The sequence below is a fragment of the Helianthus annuus genome, chromosome 8 (genome assembly GCF_002127325.2).
Source record: "Helianthus annuus cultivar XRQ/B chromosome 8, HanXRQr2.0-SUNRISE, whole genome shotgun sequence".
In the NCBI taxonomy this organism is placed as follows: domain Eukaryota; kingdom Viridiplantae; phylum Streptophyta; class Magnoliopsida; order Asterales; family Asteraceae; genus Helianthus; species Helianthus annuus.
Genome location: NC_035440.2, coordinates 49,194,002 through 49,216,614, shown reverse-complemented (window position 1 = coordinate 49,216,614; position 22,613 = coordinate 49,194,002). Strand labels below are relative to the sequence as shown.

The window sequence follows — 22,613 nt, the reverse complement described above, 5'->3', positions numbered from 1 at the left end:
GTCAGCTCAAGATCCACGAGAAGAACTATACAACCCATGACCTCGAGCTAGGCGCGGTTGTCTTTGCATTGAAGATTTGGCGACACTACCTGTATGGAACTAAGTGTACAATCTACACTGATCACAGGAGTTTACAACACATCTTTAATCAGAGAGAGCTTAATATGCGTCAACGTCGATGGGTAGAACTTCTCAACGATTACGACTGTGAGATTTGTTATCACCCAGGCAAGGCGAATGTGGTTGCCGACGCGCTCAGCAGAAAGAGTTACGTGCTCAGTACCCGAAACATCCAAGCCCAGCATAATCTCGAAACCCTTATTCGCGAAGCTCAACATGCTTGTTTTAACGAGCGTACATTGAAGAGAGAGAGAATCTATCACGATGGAGCTCAGTTAGTGAGCAAATCAGATGGGATATTCTATTATCTGGACCGAATTTGGATCCCTAAGCGGACCGATTTGCGAAAGATTATCATGAACGAAGCCCACAAGTCCCGATATTCTATTCATCCCGGAGCAGACAAGATGTACCAGGACCTGCGTTATAAGCTGGTGGCCGGGTATGAAACGGGATATCGCTCTATATGTTGGAAGCTGTTTAACTTGTGCAAGAGTCAAGGCTTAACATCAAAGACCTTCTGGCTTACTCGAACAACCGCCGATACCTATATGGAAGTGGGAGAGTATAGCTATGGATTTCATAACGAAACTCCCGCCCACGCCATCAGGTCACGACAGTATTTGGGTTATAGTTGATCGTCTAACGAAATCAGCCCACTTCTTGCCGATACGAGAAGACTACAAGGTGGAACGACTAGCCCAAATCTACACCGACGAGATCATTCGTAATCATGGTACGCCTCGTGACATCATTTCAGATCGTGACGCTCGGTTCACTTCGCGATTGTGGGAAACGTTTCAAGCGGCCCTTGGTACGTCGCTTAATCTGAGTACTACATTCCATCCTCAAACCGACGGACAGACTGAAAGAACGATCCGTACTCTTGAAGACATGCTCCGAGCGTGTGTTATAGATTTTGGTGGTAGTTGGAACAAACACCTGCCATAGGTGGAATTTCCGTACAATAATAGCTATCATGCCAGCATTCAAATGGCACCTTTCGAGGCTTTGTATGGTAGAAGATGTCGATCGCCTATTGTGTGGCACGAGATCGGTCACTCGCAACTAACCGGTCCCGAGATTCTACGAGAAACGACTGACAAAATCCACCAGATTAGAGACAACTTGGTAAAAGCTCGGAACAGACAGAAAAGTTACGCCGATAAAAGACGCAAGCCCCTTGAATTTGAAGTTGGTGACTACGTACTTCTAAAGGTATCATCTTGGAAGGGTGTAGTCCGATTCGGCAAGAAAGGGAAACTAGCGCCTCGATATGTTGGACCTTTTAGGATTCTGGAAAGGATCGGAAAAGTCGCCTACAGACTCGAATTACCGGAGGAACTCAGTAACGTCCACCCGACTTTCCACGTCTCTAACCTCTGAAAATGCCTTGCTGATCATGATCTAATCGTACCGCTCGACGATCTTCAGGTCAACGAAACATTACACTTCATGGAAAAGCCTGTCGAAATCATGGATCGCCAAACCAAGCAACTCAGGCGCTCTCGCATCCCGATCGTGAAGGTCCGATGGGAAGGCAAACGAGGCGCGGAGTTCACTTGGGAACTCGAAAGCGACATGAAGGCCAAGTACCCGCAGTTGTTTAAATAAATAGATCTGAAGCATCAAATTGGGAAATCACGACGTTGTGTAGCCTTCGAGCCTAATTTCGGGACGAAATTCCCTAAACAAGGGGAGGCTGTAACACCCCGTGTTTTTGAATGTCAAAGTCAAAGTCAAAGTCCAAGTCAACTTTGACTTTCTTTGACTGTAGATAGTCGTTTTTATGTTTTAGTTGTATTATGTGGAGTAAGTGTTGTAATCAGCAAGAATCGAAGTAATCGAATGTGTTTTAAAGCGAACCGACCTACGACTGTGAATGATAGGAAGGAACAATGCGATAAAGTTAACTAATCAGTAATCAAACCGATCTAACAATCATCGGACTCGAGACTCGAATTATGCAAATTGTGGTACTGTTATACGTGTGTGTGTGCCTTATGTGTTACTTGTGCGTGTTTACTTTATGTTTGGTGTGGTATTCAAGCAAATCAATCGAATATCGAATCGAAACTCGTAAAGCAATCGAACTCAATCGAAACCGACATCACTTATAGGAGATTGTATGTTAGATATAGTAGTTGGGACTGAAAGTAATTTGACTAGGAACTCTATCGTATTCGTATCATCGTCCATCGAAATCGAAGCATCGAAAATCATCGCGAAATACTCAAAGTGTGTCGCGGATCGAACAGGAGGCAACCTGATCGAACAGGCCAGCCGATCGGCTAGCATCTTGCCAGCCGATCGAGCAGCCCACTTGATCGGAGCTCCTGGCCGATCGGCTGCCACTTTCCTCTTTTGGAAGCCTATAAATAGGGTTGTCCTTGTCTTCATTTCCACTTTTGGAAAGTTCTGACCGGCCAGCTCCTATTCTTCACCTTTTCTCAGATTTCTCTCAATCCCGGTAAGTTTTCACTCTAATTCTTGTACGTTTTTTATCATTACTTGATTCTACACCTTTCTATATTTCAAAACTTGGATTCTAACCGTGAAATCACCAAGATCTAAGTGTTCTTGGGTGATGTCATCATGGTGTTCTTGAAGAACAACATGTTTTGGCCTCATTCAACTATGATTAGCTTAGATCTAACCGATTTCCACATAAACAAGTTAAGATCTATCAAGGATCTAAACATCCACAAGTCGTGAAGGATTGAAAGAAGGAATCCCAACTTTCTTTCAACTCTTTTACACTCAATGCCTTCAAACCGATAGAAACGGAGCTTGAACCGGCTAACTAATCATTCAAACAGTTAAAAGGTTCAAGATTCAGGTTCTATGAACAAGGTTCACCGATTTCGGGTTAAACTCTAAACCGACATTCCGAACTGTTCACCGGCCGGACTTGGGTGATTCCTATCCGAGCCGGAGAGACAAGTAGGAACGGAGGTTATCATAGTTCAACACGTTGTCAAGATACCTTGAAAGAATGACAAATAATTAAACAGCCAAGTGTTAGACGAAAGGCCGACCAGCTCAGACGTGCTGGCCAAACGGCTAGGCTGTTCGAACAGCCCAGCCGATCGGACATGCCAGCCGATCGACCGGGCCAGCCGATCGGCTAGCACATGGTCCCACACTTTCAAAATTTCATGAAGCATAGTATTGAGGAAGAGATGTTCGATCGAACTGCGTTTGGTGAACATTACTCTTCGGATCATGAAATACTATACTTCAACACTTAATCGTTTTCACAACTCGTTCGTAGTAAGGAAGGCCAGCCGATCGAACAGACTGTTCGATCGAGTGACATTCAGTTGAGGACTAATTTTGAAGATCCTAGCCGATCGAGTGAGCTAGCCGATCGAGTGAGCTAGCCGATCGAACGAACCGTTCGATCGACCGACTTGAAAAATAAGAACACTTCAGTGTTCTCAAATACTACAACGAAAACTTCAAAAGTTCAAATCCTCAAACACAAACACACCAGAGGAAGAAATAATCCACTCGAATGGCCCAGCCGATCGAGCCTACCGGCCGATCGAACAGAACTGTCCAACCAGACATACCAGCCGACCGAACAGCCCGTCCGATCGAACCTGCCGTTCGATCAACCAGCCCATTCGACCCATTTCACACTTGTTTACTTTTCCGCATTACTTATCGTTATGCTATCGAACTATTCAGGCTAATCTTATTCTCAGCGCTCCCTTCAATCCACAATCAATCACTGTGAGTATACTCGATCCCTTTTTGCTTTTAGCACTTTTAGGTGTTACATACGTTACCTATCAAATCACAATCAAACACAAACTATTTGAACGCTGACCATTTGCATGTGCTACTTGACTAAATGAATGTTGTTTATTATATTTACACGTGGAGTGCTATCTACCTGCCTTAGCAACATAGTACTATAGTTTGGACTCAGCACCCGTTCACACGGGGGTTGTTAAGGACAATTACTTGCATGGATTACGGTGGTAATCATGTATTGCGAACCGTCTTGGACGGTCAACCCGCAGTCGTTGGTATCGATGGTCCCATGTCGATAATTAACATGCATCGTTTTCCTCTGTGTACGTGCCTGGTTATGTGTAAACTATTCAAACTCTATATGCTATTATCAAACTTGTGTACTCACCTTTACATTTTATGTATTGACTTTATTTTAACGTATGTGACAGGTAATTAGGATGCTTATTTGCTAGGAAAGCGAGGCTTGAATAAGTTTCTAGAAGCCCCCAACAAATAGTTGTCTGCCAAGAACAAGCGTCTAAGGCATAGTTGTCTGTAGATCTTGTCCTCTGGCATTACAGCCAGAAAGTCAACAGAATAGGGGTCTAGAAGCAGATAAACAATTGTTGTAATAATATCTAAATCTGAGTTGTCGGAACGGAATTATTTGCCTGGTTGCTTTCTATGATAACTTGTTATTTGTTTGGGACACGGTATGGGACGTGCCATTTAAACTGAATTTATATTATAGTTGTTGTGGGAACTTCTGGACAATCTGTTTCGCTCAGTGCCGCGCCCCGATGATTCCTCCATCGGTTGGGGTGTGACAATCCACCACCATCATCCATCATCCATCATAGAGTGTGTGAGTCGTCTCGGGATCCAAGATTGATCATAAGAGTTCTTAACAATCAAAGGCCATGTTTGCCTAAGTCTCTTACATCACTTGGTGAAGACAGGTGTTTAGTGTAATACGTTTTATTTTTAATCTTTTCGCACTTTTTATTTGGTTATGTATTAATGACTTTAATAACTAGTTTCTTATGTTGAAGGTGATTCTTCCTTATCGTTTGTCCGTGGCGTCTTGGCATTATTTTACTGTCTATATAAAATAAATGATTTTCTCCATTCATATCTCAACGGTCTATATGGAGATATGTTGGCTACCTGGTCGGGGGTTAAGGGAACGGTTTGGTAAGAGTCTTGCCATTGTTCAGTGTATAGATCCTGCAAAGGACCTGGGTCAAATTTAGTAGGACCTCCTTCAATACCCACCGGTATTGGATGGCGGGGGTCCAAACTCTTTGATCCCCTCATAAGTAAGCTACTATTAAAACTTTAACCCGGCTACTTAGGATTGTATCCCTGCTGACTCAGACTACTTAGCCGAGGGTAACGTCACCTTCAAAAGAGGGGCCTACTACAATAACTAAGATAATCTCTTAAAGAGTGCAAAAGTGCAGAAATAATCAAAGGTTACACTACACACGAGTCGGATCCAAGTGATTCATCTTGTCTATCTGTTTTTTCTTTTATTTTATTTTTCAGCATTTTAGTTACTTTTATTTTTCTAGTTTAAAAACATTTTTCTAACTTTTGATTTGATTAGACGTTGAGGATAAACCGGTACTAAAAGCTCTTGTGTCCTTGGACGACCTCGGTGTCTTACCAACACTATACTACGCTCATGATGGGTGCACTTACCCATATGTTTGTTTAGTGTTAGTAAATATCGTGTTTTATAAATTTAAAACTTGGCTTAAAAGTGTAAAAGGGCTTAAAATATACACCAAAAATATATTACACTACATACCCATCAATAGGACTATTCCCAGTAATTCAGCGAATAGGACCAGTTGCTTATCGCTTACAACTACCAGAAGAGTTAGCCGGAGTACATGACGTATTTCATGTATCTAACCTCAAGAAATGTCTATCTAATGAATCCCTGGTAGTACCTCTTCAAGACATAGAGGTAAATGAAAAGATAAAATTTGTTGAGAAACCACTTCAAATAGAAGACAGAAAGGTCAAGTTTCTTAAGCACAAAAGACTAGTACTGGTCAAGGTCAAGTGGGATTCAAAGAGAAGACCTGAGTACACCTGGAAGCTGGAATCGGAAATGAAGCGAAAGTATCCTCACTTATTTCAGTAAATCTCAAGGACGAGATTTTAAATAAGGTGGGGAGGATGTAAGGACCTACAAAAATGTCCCAAATCGACCCGTAAGTGAAAACCCGGACCCTCAAAACCCTAATGTGCATGAAAAACCAAGAAAACAAGAATTTTGAGTTTCACGCGGGCCGCGTAAAACGTAAGCTTAGGCTTACGCGGGCCGCGTCAACTTAAAGTTGACCGGATAAGTTCTCCAGGCCACGTGTCGCACACGTGGCGGACCTACCGATGACACGCTAGCCCTACACGTAGACTAGGTGGCTCTCGCGGGCCACGTAAGGTCTTATTAAGGTTTACGCGGGCCGCGTAAAACCTTAAAATCTGTTATAAATTGCCTGTGCATGGGACTTGCTTCTGTGTTCGAAATTTTCAATCAAATCACTCATATTCTGCTTAAAAACGAGTATTAGGGTGTCGAGACGCTGCCATGATACAGGGTATTAACTCGATCATTGCTACGATACAATGTCCGATCGATTGAAACCAATCCGACGGATGTTTAAGTGTTGCCCGAATACGGGCTATACTTTGTCATTCGTCGTGATGGTTTTGATTTCGTGAGCTTATCGTAAATGTTGTATTAAGTTATTGACCTAGTTTCGTGTGCATTGTTGTTTAAATTAGGTTATCAGGCTTATCAGTAGGCTAAACTCTGCCCAACTAAACTTGCAATGTGAGTCATTCTCTTTTTATTAACAAAGTTATAATTACAGGGATTAAGTCGTGGTTATCTTGAATCACTGGCAAGTGGGGTACTGTGCACATTACTAATTTCTCACGGTTAGGTTCACCAACCTAACAGTGATAATCATCACTACTTGGGTGAAAGGACCCAATAGTGGTATGACCATCGTCACCAGGGTGTGACACGGCGCCAGATAAAAATAAGATAGTAGCCATTATAATCGCTCTTATGTTGTAATTCATAACTAAGGTGTCGTTTTATATAACCTGAATGACTCGCCAATATTTCCCCGCTGATAAAATCTTTTTAAACATGTTTCAGGTGACTTACTGTAAATCAAGGAAAAGTGCTACGGAGCACTAACAAGCTTGAAGTGGTGGCTCAATAAAATAAAGAAACATGTTTTGTAAAACAAGGGATTCCCTCGTGAAATTCCCTTTACTGTAAATTATGGGGTTTGTCCCAAATTGTGAAATAAAATAATTGGGCATTTTCAGTTTAAAAGATCATGTCTGATATTTCCGCTGCCAAATTAAATAATTAATACCACGGGTTTCTGTCCCACGGCTCCTGGACCGGGTCACACCGGGTCGGGGGTCGTGACAGTTGCTGTTGGGGATTGCAATTTCCGAAGCTAAAGTATTCATTAAAATCGAGAGTCTATTTTTAGAATTTTCAATACCAGTATTTTGGCTATTTTCAATACTGGTATTAAGCTCGTCCCTAGAATCGAGAGTCTATTTTTTCAAATAACAATTCAATGTGTTAACAGCCCCTTAGGCCGGAGGGTGTGGCATGGCGCCACCCTGCCACATCATCTTCTATAGCGCCCCGGGGGCGCCAACCTCCATACCGCGGCAATGAAAGGGGGCGCCATCTTCAGCTCGCCATTGTGTTAATGGAAGAAAAGTGGGGGTGCAGATGGGGCCCACCTCTTTTCAACCAATGAAATCTTTTTTTTTTTAATTTTGTTTAATAGGGGGCTTTATACAACACCCTACAAGTTAAGGGAAAGAGCTTTAAAGCCTCCTGTGTGACTTGACGCTGACGTGGCATGATAAAGCCGCTAGGGGTTTTATACTAGGGGTGTTCAAAACCGGATATCCGAAAATTCGGATATATCCGAAATTTTCGGATACCAGATTTCACTATCCGAATCAGTATCCGAAATTTCGGATATCCGAAATTTCAGATACGAATTCGAATAGTGAATCAGATATCCGAAAATCCAACTTTTTATTTAATTTTTGTTTTTTTATTATTTTTTCATATTCGGAAACGGATATTTTGGATAGCTTCGGATATCCGAATATAAGTTTTTTGATATTTTTCGGATATTTCAGATATTTTCGGATACTTCGGATATTTTCGGATATTCGAAAAAAAATGAAAATTAAATTTTCGGAAATATCCGAAAATTTTGAAAATCACTATCCGAATCCGAAAAATTCGGATATACGAAATTTCGGACATCCGATTTTTTGGATATTTCGGATTCGGATATCAGATATTTCGGATCGGATTTTCGGATACGGATAGTTTTAAACACCCCTACTTTATACCACACCATCCAGTCTTATGATTGGGACTTAGGGGTGTTTGGTGTTGCGTTTTCAAAATAGATTATGCGTTTTAAAAATAGTTTTTGCATCGTTTTGAAAAAGCATGTAGGTACATGCTTCTCCAAAATTGCATTTTAGAGGCAGATAATCACTTTTTTCATTCAAACACCTTTTTAAATTATTTATGTTTTACAAACATAATAATTAAATAATCACTTTAAAATGTAATCTAAAATACCCTTTTTTAACTCATTAATTAATTGAGCTATCAAATTAAAATTATAAAATTAGTGTTTTGTCCCCAATTTTCACGTCAGCGAGACCAATAATAGTTTGCCACGTCAGCTCCCTCTTTCTTCTTCTTTCTCGTGAAATTTCGATTTAACCCCGGACTCCTGCTGCAGTTGAAGCGAGAAGACCCTAGAAAGTCCACGCCCATATTCTATGGCTTACGTCGAACGAGGTATGTGAATGTTACGATTTCTTTCCTAAATTTCTATGTTTTTTTCGCTAATTAAAGCTGTTCTTCAATTGAATGTGTATTTCTTGAGGTGATCTTCAAAGTATGTGTTTTTAATGGCTGTATGTTGCAATCGAGTGGTTGATTAGATCATTTAGATGGGTTTGTAGTTGAATTTGAGGTTGAAATTGTCGTATGATGCTGGAGATTCTGTATAAGAAACAATTTAGGGTTTTTGGTAATTTGATTGATCAATTGGGTAATTTACTGGTGTAGGCTCTAGGTTAGATGTTGTAAAAGGTATATGTGTATTTTCTGATTTATAATTATACAACTTTTTTTATTTCTGATTTAAATGTGTTTTATTGTTAAACTTAAAGTTAAAAGAAATTTAATTAATGCAGAATCTATGTTGTTTGTCAAAGGCGCATAGGCCTAGCCCGGAGGCGAGACGTAAGGTGTTTAAAAAACGAGCATTATTTTAAGCGTGGCGCATAAGATAAAAACATAATTTTAGTGGATTTAGATGTGTTTTACGCTAGTTTAAGTCTTTTAGGTTGATTCCCGGCTTGTTTAGACCTGTTCGGATAATTTTGCGCTGGAATTCGACCTTAACGTGGCCTGAAAAATGCGCCTAAGTGCTTGAAAATGTGCCTCTCCAGGCGAGGCGCATATGCTGCGCTTCTGCACCTAGTGTGATATTGACAACACACAAAACGAACCTAATGACGACATGACGGATGAAGACTAGTAGTTTTTATAATTTTTTAAGATTAGGTTGGTTTTTTTAATGTAATGTTGGAATTAATATTTATTTTAGAGTTTAAATTAATTTTATTTATATATATATATATATATATATATATATATATATATATATTGCATATTTAATTTGCAAAATTAAAAAAAATAAATAAATTAACTAGGTGGGGTAGAGCCATCACCCATTTCCTTGGGTGGAGGCTTGGAGGGGCATCCTCCAAGGACTATGACGTGGCACTGAGGTGGAGAGTCATCCTCCAAGGACTACCCTCCTCCCATACCGAGTAGCCTTATATACTTGATACTCTGCGTACCTGTCAGATTCCTCAAACTTATGTTGGTGCTTTGTGTCCATTCTCAGGTGTTGTGAAACCGAAGCGATCTATATGGCGACTGAAAACTATCACTGATTTCTTTTGGGCGATCATTAATTTTATTAATGTGTTCTTCATGACCATGTTTTCGGTAATATCGACTCCAAAGCTTTTCCTCTTTATAGCTTGCTTGTTAATGTGCTGTTGTTTCATACTTATCTACCCTGCATTTGTAGATGGAAAAATCTGATGGATATAAGAAAAGCTCTGGTGGCAGCAGCACGAAATGGGGTGGTGGCGGTCCTGGAGGCGGCCCTTATGGTGGTGGCCCACGAGGGCCACCACATGGGCTAGACAACGTTAGAGGCATAGACCATAGTAAGTTTGATTATTTTATTTACCGCAGTCAGTTTTAACATTTGATGATGTTAATGTAACAATTTGATCGTTCTCCAGGCTCTCTTCCGGCCTGTGGATCTTGCTGTGGAGGTTAACACCAGGTCGTTTTTTCATCTTTTCTAGTCCCATACCACACTTTCAGGATGTTGAACTTGAACATTCAGTTGTTTATTTGTTCTCCTTGAGTAACATATGTAATTATGTATACCTATATATGATGGTATAATGTTTTGTGTATCCACTGCTGTTTTAAATACTTTGGTGCTTTTGAACTATTCTATGTTTAAGGTATATCATATATGTGATATTTTGTTATGAACATTATTGGACCAAACAGTCATGCAGCCCAACAATTAAATGGATCAAGGATTAACAAAGCCCAGTAATATAATGGATCGGAGAAAGAACTAATATCCGGATATTAGAGGTGCACAAACCGGGTGTTAACCGGTTTCTCATTTTAACAGTTGGAACGGTTATTGCTATAACTGGTTCGGTTCGGTTCCGGTTCCGGTTATTTGACCAAAAAACCATACCTTATTTGCCCGGTTCCAAGTAGGGTTCGGTTGCGGGTGTTAAAAAACCAGGTATTAAAATACCCTATTTTCGGGTTTTTTATACCCTATTTCCGAGTTTTTTAGTTCTACATTTTTTTTTAATACTCTATTGAGTTTTTATTACCCTATTTTCTCGTATTTTTTGTTTATTAATATTAAATATGCGTTGTATAATGTAAGAAAATTAAAATAAATGCACTAACATAAATTTAAACGAAAGATATTAGAATCATGTATCGGGTATAGCCGGGTATAAACGGTTCTGGTTCTTGTCCGGTTTCGGGTATGATCGGTTCCGGTTCCAGTTCCAGGTATTGAGATCAAAATGCATACCCTATCTATACCTTACGGGTAGGGTCGGTTCCGGTTTCGGGTATAGAATACCTGGGTATTAAAAAAATCGGTTCCGGGTTTTTTACCAGGTCCGGTTCCGGGTACGATTTTTTTGTGCACCTCTACCGGATATAAGGCAGAATAGAGAGAAAGACTAGGGTTATGAAAATAGTTATTATGTCTTCTTCCCAACTCTGTAATCATTCTATCTGATCTTCCCATCCTTATGTATTAGTTTCGATTCTTAATCAGTAGAATACTTGCCGGTTACATCTTGGTTTAACTGATTTAATCCAAACGTTTAGCCTAAATAAAAGCAGGTCAAATGGCGATACAAATGAACATAAAACCTCCTAAATCATTTAAAATATAGTTAGTTTTACATATAGTTATATTGAACAAGTTCTTTTTTAATTATCTTTAATTAACAAGTTAGTTTTATCTGTTACGTTCGTACTACATATAACTGTTTTGACTTGTAGTCCAAACGTGTTCGGCCTGCCCGTTTTGACATCTCTAGTTTTAGTGTCGTCGATTGCTTTGGTTCATGCTTTACAAAATGGCTTTCCGCGCAGTTGTAGATTAGAATAACAAAAACATTCCACTGCATTTATTTCTGTGCAAAAGTATTCTATACGGGTCGTATAAGGCTATACGGCTCGTATACACTAGGAATGTAAAAATAAGATTATAGGGGTGCGTGTATAGAAGATGCGTATATTTAATCTAATATATTGTACTTAAAATTGTATAATCTGAAAAATTACACAGAATCTCAAATAAATGGTTTCTTTTTTAACCATTTGGCGAGCTTAAAATCCTTATGAAAGGTTTAGAGTGTATGGACGATCTTCATAAAATATGTTCACGAAAAGGTATAGAGTATATAATTTTATTTGAAATTTATGCACAAAGTCCTCAAGTTAATTTTTAGAGTAAATTACATTTTTGGCCCCTGTGGTTGTATCACTTTTACTATATCAGCCCAAAATAAGAATTTTTAACATATCTGCCCCCATGGTCTCTATAACTAACCATTTTGGCCCCCATGATCTCTAGACTTACTAAGTCTGACTTAGTGGCCAAAATGGTTAATTATAGAGACTATGGGGGCAGATATGTTAAAAATTCTTATTTTGGGCTGATATAGTAAAAATGATATAACCACAGGGGTCAAAAACGTAATTTACTCTAATTTTTAAGTTAATAGAATTTCTATTTTATTTGTCTCTCCAATATGTTTAGAACAGAAAATTAACTACAATTTTATATGTTACAAAGAAACAGAAAAACACTAAACAGTTTTTAAATAAAGAGAAAAAAACTAATAGTAAATTTTATAAGTTCAACTTTGAAAACCCGCCAAAAGATTCTAGTAAATTGAAAGTAGTCGGATTCTATTTTGACAAAATTACCATTGAATCAAATAAGAAAAAAAAAACACAAAGTGTTTCAATACAAAAATTGTTTGAGTCACAAAAAGATTGTTTTCAAAACACAAACCTCATCAATTTTTTAATCAATTTATATACATATCTATATTATTTTGTATGATACTATGATTAGTTTTTATGCATGGAGTACTTTTACTGTTTTACACATTTGGAATATAACTTGATCGAATTTTGGAATATAACTTAATCGAATTTTGAGTTGTTTAAAGGGCAACCAATCATTGTCTTATGGACTTCAAAATTAGGCCATTAAACGAATCAAACGAACACAGACAATTTTGTGTTTGTTCATTTAATTTAACTGAACACGAACATATAATCGAACACATTTTTTATTCGTGTTTGTTCATCAATAAATCGTCATGTTCGTGTTCTTTTATGTTCGTTCCTTGAAAGCCTAGACGAACAGTTCACAAACATAATTTAACTGAACATATTTCAATAAACATAAATTAACATGATTGAACAAACATAAATGAACACAAATGAAAGTAATTGAACAAATATAAACAAACACAATTTAACATTAGTGAACACAAATAAGTCTAATATATTATCGTTCATCCAAAAACACATCTAAATTAGGGTTTATAGATACTAAAATTAAGTAGTTTTTATATAAATATTAAGTAAGTGATCAATTAAGATCTAAGAAAAAATTTTAAATTTTTTTTATTACTATAAAACTTAATTACTAGTTAGTTATATTTATATAAGTAGTTAGAAAACTCAATATTTATATAGATATAACTATTTATGTATTTATTAAAATTTAAACGAACATAAACGAATGTAAATAAATGAATGTTCAGAAACATATATGACTGAACATAAACGAACGTTCACGAACATAAACGAACAAACACAAGGTGTGTTCATGTTCGTTCATTTAATTAAACGAGCATAATTTTTGTTCGTGTTCATTCGTTTACTATATAAACGAATTTCCCGTTGAGCAAGTTCACGAATAGTATATCAACGTTCGGTTCATTTACAAACCTATTCAAAATACCAAAATAAGGTTAAGCAATTTTATTAATTACAATAATTATGTGGTTTATAACTCTAATTTTCACAATTATATTTTGATTTGTTTAGAACAAACCAACGAATAAGATATTTAATTGATACGTGCCCCTATCAAGTTTTAATCTATTGTAATTTTAATGAAGTTTAAATTATTTACGTTTAATATTAGTTAGACAATCGATCAATTCAAGAGTAACATTATGAAATTCAAATTATTCAACTTTATTAGTTAGAAAATTTATCAATTCAAGAGTAACATTGAAGATTAAAAAGGGAAATTGTCATAAAGTAAAAAGAAAGTTAGAATGATATCCTTTTACCATGTTGAAAAATCTATTTAACGAAATTTCATAAACATTTTCAGGAAAGAAAAAAAATCTATTTATTTTTTTTATTTTCAGGAAAGAATAAAAATCTATTTATCTAATAAATGGGGATTAAGACTGATGTTATAAAACAACCCTCCCTCCAATTATAGGCAGGTATTTTAAAAAGGATGATGTAAATTCTTGAAAAAAATGATGTCATCTTTTTTCTAAAACACATACATGACCACATACATGCACACATGCATACATAAGTTAACCAATAAAACAATTTTATATTTTAAATAAAAATTGTAATTATTTCTTTTTAACTTTATGCATGCTTAATTAATATCCCTGCAGCTATTTAATTGGGCCAAACATTCTCCCCAATTAAACCCTGCAGCTTCTTTGCACGCCATCTATCTCAGGAGATTGAAAAGGTTATGGAGAAATGCATCCTCTATCCAATCTTCTTTAAATCCTTCGTCATCATCTTCAGATTCATCGTCTGTGTTCTTTTACTTCTTTCGTATTCGTATTCTCATTTGAGTCGTTCCATTGAGAAACCCTAATTCAGCCGTTTATTCTCTATCTCAGATCAGATCTGCGATTGTCTCTGCTATACGTTGATGAAACCAAGTTCTTTTAACATCTCGCATTCATGTGGTGTGTCTTTCCCTCCTCATAGTAACCCTAAATTCATCCACCGCCACATTAACGCCACCACCATGGTGATGAAGATGCTAGAAATTCATCAGTGATGGCAGATTACAAGTACCATTTGTTCTTCATTAGGGAAATTGATAAAAATAGCTTTCCAATTCGTTTAGTATCTAGGGTTTTTATTTTGTTTAAACCTCCAATTCGTTGATGATGTTCATTTGATATTAGGCTCAGAATGATGCTGATATGATCAGGAATGCGAAAGATAGTGCTTCCTTTGTGGCAACCAATGCTTATATTCAACTCATCAAGGGCATCTTACCTGAAGAAATCCAATAACTTGCATACCATATTATTATTAGATTTCATTGGCTTCGATTTACAAAGTATATGTTATTTTTTCTGTTGTTGTTCCTATTTACTTGATCTATACTTAATTTTGTGTTAATTGTTTGTTTTATGTAGGGTTATTAGATTCCTAGGTTTACCAAAAGAATGTGTAACTCAGACATGTGGTTTAGGGGTAAACTTTTCAATCGGCCTTTGAGGATGTGATTTTAATATAAATCGCTTATGAACAATAATCCTTTTATGGTTTTGATAGAAAGAAGTTTGATTAACGGCTCTTAGTTATAATTTTTACTGTTAGATTTACGAAAGAAGATTGACATGTGCAGGATATTAATTAGGTTATTTTGAGTTTTGGTTGCTGACTTGATAGATGTTTAGTCTGTTTACTGGTTAACATATGTTTATTGAGTTTTTTTATAGTTTTGTGGTATGAATCTATCAGATGATATTGTTTTGTTGCAATCAGATCTATTTCTTTTATGTACTGAAAGAATTGACTTTGATACATAATCTATTTTTAGATCTTCACCTATAAATCAGATGCTTGAAGCTTGTGAATCTATAAATGTTAATTATTGACATACTTTGCTATTAGTGAGATCTCTAATCAAAACTGTACAACCTTGAATCAAACTATCTAAACTTTTGTTTTATTATTATGTATTTTATTAATAATGTTGATTTGTCACCTTATTTTTATTTACCAATTATGTATATGTTCATTGTAATGTTGAAGGTTTTGATATCTTTATCAAGTAGTTTGATTATTTTTGTAGCTACATATGTTTTAGCTGATATATATCTGAATACGTTTCATGTTTTAAGTTAAGTTTCTTTTTGTAAACACTAACTTGTGTGAATTATAATTTATTAGGGGTGAGCAAATGGTTTGGACCAAATCGAACCGGCTACTAACCGACCCGACCCGTTATCCGAAGTTACATAAAATAACCGAACATCGAACCTTAGAGAGTGTATCGGTCTGTTGTTCTTGAATGTCAATCGCTCTTTAGGGTTAAAATGGAATGACATCTAGCATCTCTTTCTCCCTCCTTGAAAACCCTATCAACGTCTCTTTCAATTGGTAATATTTAAATTTAACATGCAAGATTTCTAATTGTTCATTTGATAGTACATATTTACTTCACTATGCAAAATCATGTGGTTTTTGACAGGGTTTGAATAGAGCTTTTAGGTGCTCTTTCCTGCAAACGCAGGACTTGCTGATTTGAAAATACGGCTCATAACTATTTTTTATATTTGTTTCTAAACTTCTTTTTTTTGTTTTGGATATTTATCTTGATTTGGTGTAGACAATTGACAAGTGTTTCGATGACCGGTAATGGTGGCAGGGATGAATGGTTGTTTGCTACATCAGATGGTATTATTGGACTTGGTGTGGGATCATTTCTGGATCTCCGGAGTTGGTTCCCTAATAATGAAGTTTCTCCATGCGATGTCTGTAGTGAAGCTGGAATCAAGGTATTTTATAACCTGGGATTGTTAATTTCTTGAAAAGCACTATGTGATATAGTTGTCTAAAAATGCATAATCAAGGAATTTCGAATCATAAATTGATTATTTATGCTTCAACAAGTTTTGTTGATAAATCACTAGACTAAATCACGACTTTTGTGTACATTCTTACGAGCAGTAATCACGACTTTTACAACACGGTTTATTGCGCCACCGATATCCACAAGTCTCTTTACCATACCGAAGATGTTCCTCAAGGTAGTAATCTCTCTATTTTCATATTATTTTGTTCGTTAATTACCCTTGAGTTCGTCAGTGATTAATTGTTTGGTTCTCTTGGTCAATCAGTATATGTTTGGTTGTTGTGTACAACCATTATATTGAAGTAGTATAGTGTTTTTAGCTATGTAGTTTGATTGTTTCAATGTTGTGGGATCGGCATGTTTCAAATTATATTGTATGTTTTTATTTCTTCTTTTTACTTTGTCTGAAAATGTGCAACCTTAAATAGTTGTTTTGTGTGTACAGAGCCTTCAATTTTATGTGAGGAGTAGGTTTCTCATATTCAAAGACCAAAGACCTTTCATCAATAGAATTAATCTATTTTTGAAAGATAACAATCAACCCTTCAAGTGATGCTTAAGTTATATAAAATATATGGTTTTCTACAATATTCGATTTTATGCTTACATACAGGTTGCTTTGAGCTTTACGGATGACTACTATCATGTTCGAAGTGCATTTTCTCTATTAAACTAAGTAAGCATATACAACCTTATTTTATTAAAATAAAAAAAAAATAATTTGATGTTTTCTAAATCGACCTTCAAGGTGTAACATTTAGTTTTACTTTCTATTCAAACATATCAGCGTCGGACTGATTTTTACACTTTGCTTGAAAACATTCACGATTTGAAAGAAAGGAAGGCGATTGAAGTTCCTATATATGATTTCATGTATAGCTTTTGCATGAGCTACAGGTTTTATATATCTTCTTTTACAACTTAGGTGGTGTTTGGACGTGTGTTTGGGAAGTCATAACAAATTAAAGTTAGATAACCAGTTATAATATATCTGGTTGGTGAAAAATAGTTTGGTCCTTTTGGACATGCATCTATTGTATGGGATTGTAATAATCAAATGATCAGTGTTTTACTTCATAACAAACATTATTATTTGAATTACATGTTATTATATAAATGTTGGAAGGAAACCTTATGTTAAATTGGTTTCAAACTCAATTCAGTTTTCATTTTATCAACTAGTTTTTTAGTTATAGCTTTACTGAGCTCAGTTGTCTTTTCGGATGATCTGGATCAAAGAATTTGGAACTTGCATTCGTCTGGCAGTTTTTTGGTGGCCGACATTAAATATATGATTAGCAAGTTTGGTAGATCCTCACCCTAAGTCCCTTTTGTTTGGAATAGTTGGATCCCAAAGAAAGTCGGATTTGTTGTTTGGATGGCAGAGAAAAAAACGTCTACTTACGAGAATGGCCTTGGCTGCCAGAAACATTAAAGAGGTTAAAAATATGGGTTTCTTATGGATAAAGGCTAGGTCTAAAGAGATGTCTATGACCCAGAGGGATTTAAGTTCATTCAGCATGGTCACTTAATATCTTTTTTTTTTGTCTTGTCTCTGTTTGTTTTGGCTGGTGTAATTTCCTTCTGATGTAATATTTGGTGTAAAGCGCCTTGCTTATCTAATAAAAGTTTTATGTTCGTTAAAAAAACAATTTTATTATTTATATGACTATCTCTAACATTGTTTACTTCAATAACATTAAGTATCCAAATGCCTTTGCAATTGTTATTAAACAAAAGGGTCCTGCAATTGAGGTTCAGATTGCATATTTTTTCATGATGTAATACATCATTTGTATTTTTCATCCAACAAAAATAAGTCTTTTATCTAAAGGGTTTCATGTGTTTGTAGAATTTAGGACTTTAATGAAACATGATGCTTAATCTCTAAGGGTTTCCAAAGATGAGATTAATGTTGGATTGCTAAGTTGATTACGTCAAAAGGTCGAAATACAACATCGCATTAGATTGCTAAGTTGATTAATGTTGGATTGCTAAGTTGATTACGTCCAATGATGAGATTAATCTTGCACACCATATTTGTAAGTTATAGTTTGCTTTACTTACAGTAGTATACTTTCTTTCGTTATGATCCGTAATTTTTAATTTAATAGGAGACTATTACTAATGCTTATGTCATTGTCTTGATCTTTTTGCTGTTGATGATGCCTATTGAGAGGGCAGTGTCATTGTCTTTAGTATAAATCACCACTTAATATTTAGTCTATTTCATGAGTTAGTAATGGAGCATGGTTTTGATGTTTTTATGTTCTAATTTGGTGTAAGGAAGAGTATGGTATTTAGTGTTTTTTCTTTTTCGAAGTATGAAATTCTTCTCAATCTCATGCTATTTGGATTTGTTTGTGTTCTTTTTTTTTTGGTTTAATTGAATGCATTCAATATAAAATCTCTCGAATAAAAAAAGTAATTGAACATTTATTTGATTTCAAGGTACTCAACGCAGTTAAATAATATAATTTACTTTGAGTAACTTGTGAGCAAATTCATATAAATTAATGAATAAAACTTAATGCATTATGTACCTACGACTGACTCGATGGAAATGTTGATCTTATGGTCTAAAACAAACCCGTGTCATAAATTAGTATATAATAGTCATCATTTTTATTCTCGTTCAATAAAAAACCAAAAATGTAGTCAAAACAACAGATCTTGAAAAAGCACACGGATACCGATCCGGAAACTCCCTCAACATGCAATCCTGGCCGTCCATTTCTTCCTCCATAATCCAACGCTCCATCTCCTCTGGCGCTCAAATTCCCCCAAAAGAGTTCAAACACCTCCACAAACCCCAATATAAATACACAAATCCCCCACTAATCCATCACACATCCCCCAATCATTCAAAAAACTCACAAAAACCTTCACCAAAAATGGCAAGAACAAAGCAAACCGCCCGCAAATCAACCGGAGGAAAAGCTCCAAGAAAGCAACTGGCAACGAAAGCCGCCCGGAAGTCTGCTCCGGCGACAGGAGGAGTGAAGAAGCCCCACAGATTCAGGCCAGGAACAGTGGCGCTGAGAGAGATCCGGAAGTACCAGAAGAGTACGGAGTTGTTGATCCGGAAACTTCCGTTTCAGAGGCTGGTGAGAGAAATCGCTCAGGATTTCAAAACAGATTTGAGGTTCCAGAGCAGTGCGGTTGCTGCTTTGCAAGAGGCGTCGGAAGCGTATTTGGTAGGGTTGTTTGAGGATACGAATCTGTGTGCGATTCATGCTAAGAGGGTTACTATTATGCCTAAAGATATGCAGTTGGCTAGGAGGATTCGAGGAGAGAGGGCTTAGGGTTTTGAAACTTGCTGATAGTTAGGGTTTATGACTTTATGTTTATGCGGTTCGTAGTTCATTGTATGGTTTTAGGTTTCATGTTTTAATGAAATGAAGTAACGAAGTTGTTTTGTAATTAAAGTTGTTTCTGGTTGCGTTTTTTGTAAAGTTGAAGCCAATAAATTTACTCCAATCCTCCATGCTAATGTCCAACAAGTTGTTAAATTTTGAGGCGTTTTACTTGTAATTTATGCGTTGTTATTAATTTCTCATTTCATGGTTTTGTTATTAAGACTTGACAGGGCATCCCTTCACTCCCCATTGTGTTTTGTTATGTTTGACACTTTGAGCTTGGACATTCTTGTAACTAAGTTCTACGCACCTTATTTTTCTTTTTTCAAGTGTGATAAACAAATCACTGAATAAGGCCACTCGGGGCGGTCACGTTATCATCGTTCATCACGTGTTGAATTGCAACGGAACACCGCCGCCGCTACATTCATCACGCGTTATATATTAAACGCGTTACACCCATAACGCGTTGAATTTCAATTTTTGAACGTTGTAATTTGACCGTTGGTAATTTTTTTTGACCGTTGTTTGATGTATTTGATCCAATTTTTAATATAAATCCAACATATTTCAATACAAAAACTCAAAAAACTCTCCAACTATTCTCACACTCAATACAAAAAATTAAAACACTCTCCAACTCAATCTAAATAATTTTACAAGAAATATGGAAGGCTCAAGCAAGAGAGGTGGGGGATCGAAAAAAAGAGGCTCGGGTACGAAGAAAAATCCCGTAAGGCCCAAGGTTCGAGCGAATCTTGGTGAGCCGACGCGCTTTAGGTTGCAAGACGAACCCAACCAAGTCCCACCCTTTCAAACCCAACAATATCCACCCTTTCAAACCCAACAATATCCACCCTTTCAATCGCAAACGTACCATAACCAACCGTTCGTTCCACCGTTTCAACCTCACCAATTTCAATCGCAAACGTATCAAACCCAACCCCACACACTCGACCCACTACTAGAAGACAACACCCTCATTCATCATTTTGCAAAAGCGTGGCGTGAACCACGTGAACCACAACAAAGTCTTGACGAGGATGAGGAAGAGGAAGAGGAAGAAAAAGCGGAGGAAAAGGAAGAGGAAGAAGAACAAAATGATGACGTTTAAGAAATCGTTCCAATCGGCCGACAACCTTGGACGAGCGAGGAGGAGGTGTCCTTGACGAAGGCGTATTTGCACATCTCGGAGAGTAGGAAACATGGGAACGAGCAACGAAAGGATGCGTTTTGGAGACGGGTCATTAATCATTTTAGGCAACTTCCCGGTGCAAGGATACGAAACATGGACCAAATGACGTCGAAGTGGACGGATTTGAACGGGAAAATTAGCAAGTTCAACGCTTGTTTCATTCAAAAGGTATGTTTTTTATTAAAGTTTAAAAAAAAACAGTTTTTATAAAAAAAACAGTTTTTATAAAAAAACAGTTATTAAAAAAAAACAGTTTTTATAAAAAAAAAAGTTTTATAAAAAACAGTTAAAAAAAACAGTTTTTATAAAAAAAAACAGTTTTAATTAAAAAAACAATTTTTATAAAAAAACAATTTTAATAAAAAAACAGTTTTAATAAAAAAACAGTTAAAAAAAACAGTTTTAATAAAAAAAACAGTTTTAAAAAACAGTTTTCTAAAAAAAACAGTTTAAATAAAAACAGAATTTAAAAAAAAAACATAACATTTTATATTTTTTGTAGAACCGAAACCCACAAAGTGGAGCGAGCGAGGCGACGATCATGCAACAAGCCACCGCAGAGTATTGCCGAGTGTACAAAAAGAGAATTTTTCCACACGTGGGGGCATGGGAAGTTGCGAGACATCACCCGAAGTGGGTCCCCGTTGAGTTGGTTGACATGCATGGTCCTACGGCTCCAAAAAAACGAGGCGGTTCGAAAAGATCAAAGACATCCGAGTCGGGGAACTACACGACTTCCGCGTCGGATAACTTGCCCCAAATGAACTTAAACGACGACCCTCTTGACGAACCTGATCAACCCCTTGACGAGCCCGTTGAGGAAGATACACCCACAAGGCCACGACGCAGACGAGGTGGTGAATCGTCAAGCAAAGGGAAGGAGGCGGTGGCGGAGTCGATCTTCAGAATCGAAGAGGAGAAAATGACTCAGTTCAAGAAGGCCGAACAAAGAAAAGAAACAATGATGTCCCTAAAGGTTGAACGCGAGCAGGCGTACAAGGAACACTTGAAAACGATTGAAAGACAAAATGATTTAAAAATCTTGTGTGAAAACCACGCCCATCTCGACGAACCGTTCAAGTCAATTGTCATTCAACAAAAGCGCGAGATTTGCGCAAAGTGGGGTTGGGAGATGTCACCCGTTTAGTTGTTTTTTTTATTTGGCTATGTAATTTATTTTTAAAGTTTAATGAAATTTATAATTTAGTGTTTTGTTTTTAATTTCTAATTTTAAAATGAAAATTAAAAAAATTGGGAGCGATAGAATTCCATCACTAGTGATTCCACCCCTCCTACATTTCTATCACTAGTGATAGAAATTTGGTTGATGACATGACATGATTTGATTGGAGAGTGAGAGTGGTAGAATCTATCACTAGTGAACCACCCCTAGTCCCCTAATATGTGCCATGTTTGCAATATCAAAAGGCATGTTTAGCTAAGTTTTTTGAAACAACTTATTGGTTTTTTGAATAGTCATAAGCACCAAAATGATATTTGGCAATGTGAGTGTATGTGAGGGGAAAAGTGACTTTTCTAAAAAGTCACTCCATACTGACTTTTCCAAAAGAGTAAACTGTCATT

General features: G+C 36.7%; 3 protein-coding genes and 1 long non-coding RNA gene across 15 annotated transcripts; all 4 read left to right on the top strand.

Moving 5' to 3' along the window:
* Positions 1 to 8,604: 8,604 nt before the first annotated feature.
* On the top strand, positions 8,605 to 10,540 carry LOC110872830 (selenoprotein K). The gene is made up of 4 exons (XM_022121709.2): positions 8,605 to 8,749; positions 9,870 to 9,973; positions 10,059 to 10,200; positions 10,279 to 10,540. The coding sequence occupies exons 1-4, from the start codon at positions 8,731 to 8,733 to the stop codon at positions 10,314 to 10,316; spliced, it is 303 nt and encodes a 100-aa protein (XP_021977401.1). The 5' UTR covers positions 8,605 to 8,730; the 3' UTR covers positions 10,317 to 10,540.
* A 3,742-nt stretch (positions 10,541 to 14,282) lies between these two features.
* LOC118481310 lies at positions 14,283 to 18,214 on the top strand. 12 transcript variants are annotated; one of them, XR_004865401.1, is made up of 5 exons: positions 14,283 to 14,951; positions 15,791 to 16,398; positions 16,571 to 16,650; positions 17,089 to 17,151; positions 17,263 to 18,211. It is a non-coding gene; the product is annotated as an uncharacterized LOC118481310 (long non-coding RNA). The 12 variants fall into 12 exon arrangements; XR_004865406.1 differs by having other exon boundaries at positions 17,820 to 18,207; XR_004865403.1 differs by having other exon boundaries at positions 15,791 to 16,000; positions 16,269 to 16,398; positions 16,571 to 18,214.
* A 1,098-nt stretch (positions 18,215 to 19,312) lies between these two features.
* On the top strand, positions 19,313 to 19,903 carry LOC110872831 (histone H3.2). Its single transcript, XM_022121710.2, has one exon. The coding sequence runs from the start codon at positions 19,370 to 19,372 to the stop codon at positions 19,778 to 19,780; it is 411 nt and encodes a 136-aa protein (XP_021977402.1). The 5' UTR covers positions 19,313 to 19,369; the 3' UTR covers positions 19,781 to 19,903.
* Positions 19,904 to 20,706: 803 nt separating this feature from the next.
* On the top strand, positions 20,707 to 22,176 carry LOC110869966. Its single transcript, XM_022119165.2, has 2 exons — positions 20,707 to 21,197; positions 21,532 to 22,176. Exons 1-2 carry the CDS (start codon positions 21,123 to 21,125, stop codon positions 22,174 to 22,176), a joined length of 720 nt encoding a protein of 239 aa, XP_021974857.1. The 5' UTR covers positions 20,707 to 21,122.
* Positions 22,177 to 22,613: the final 437 nt, after the last annotated feature.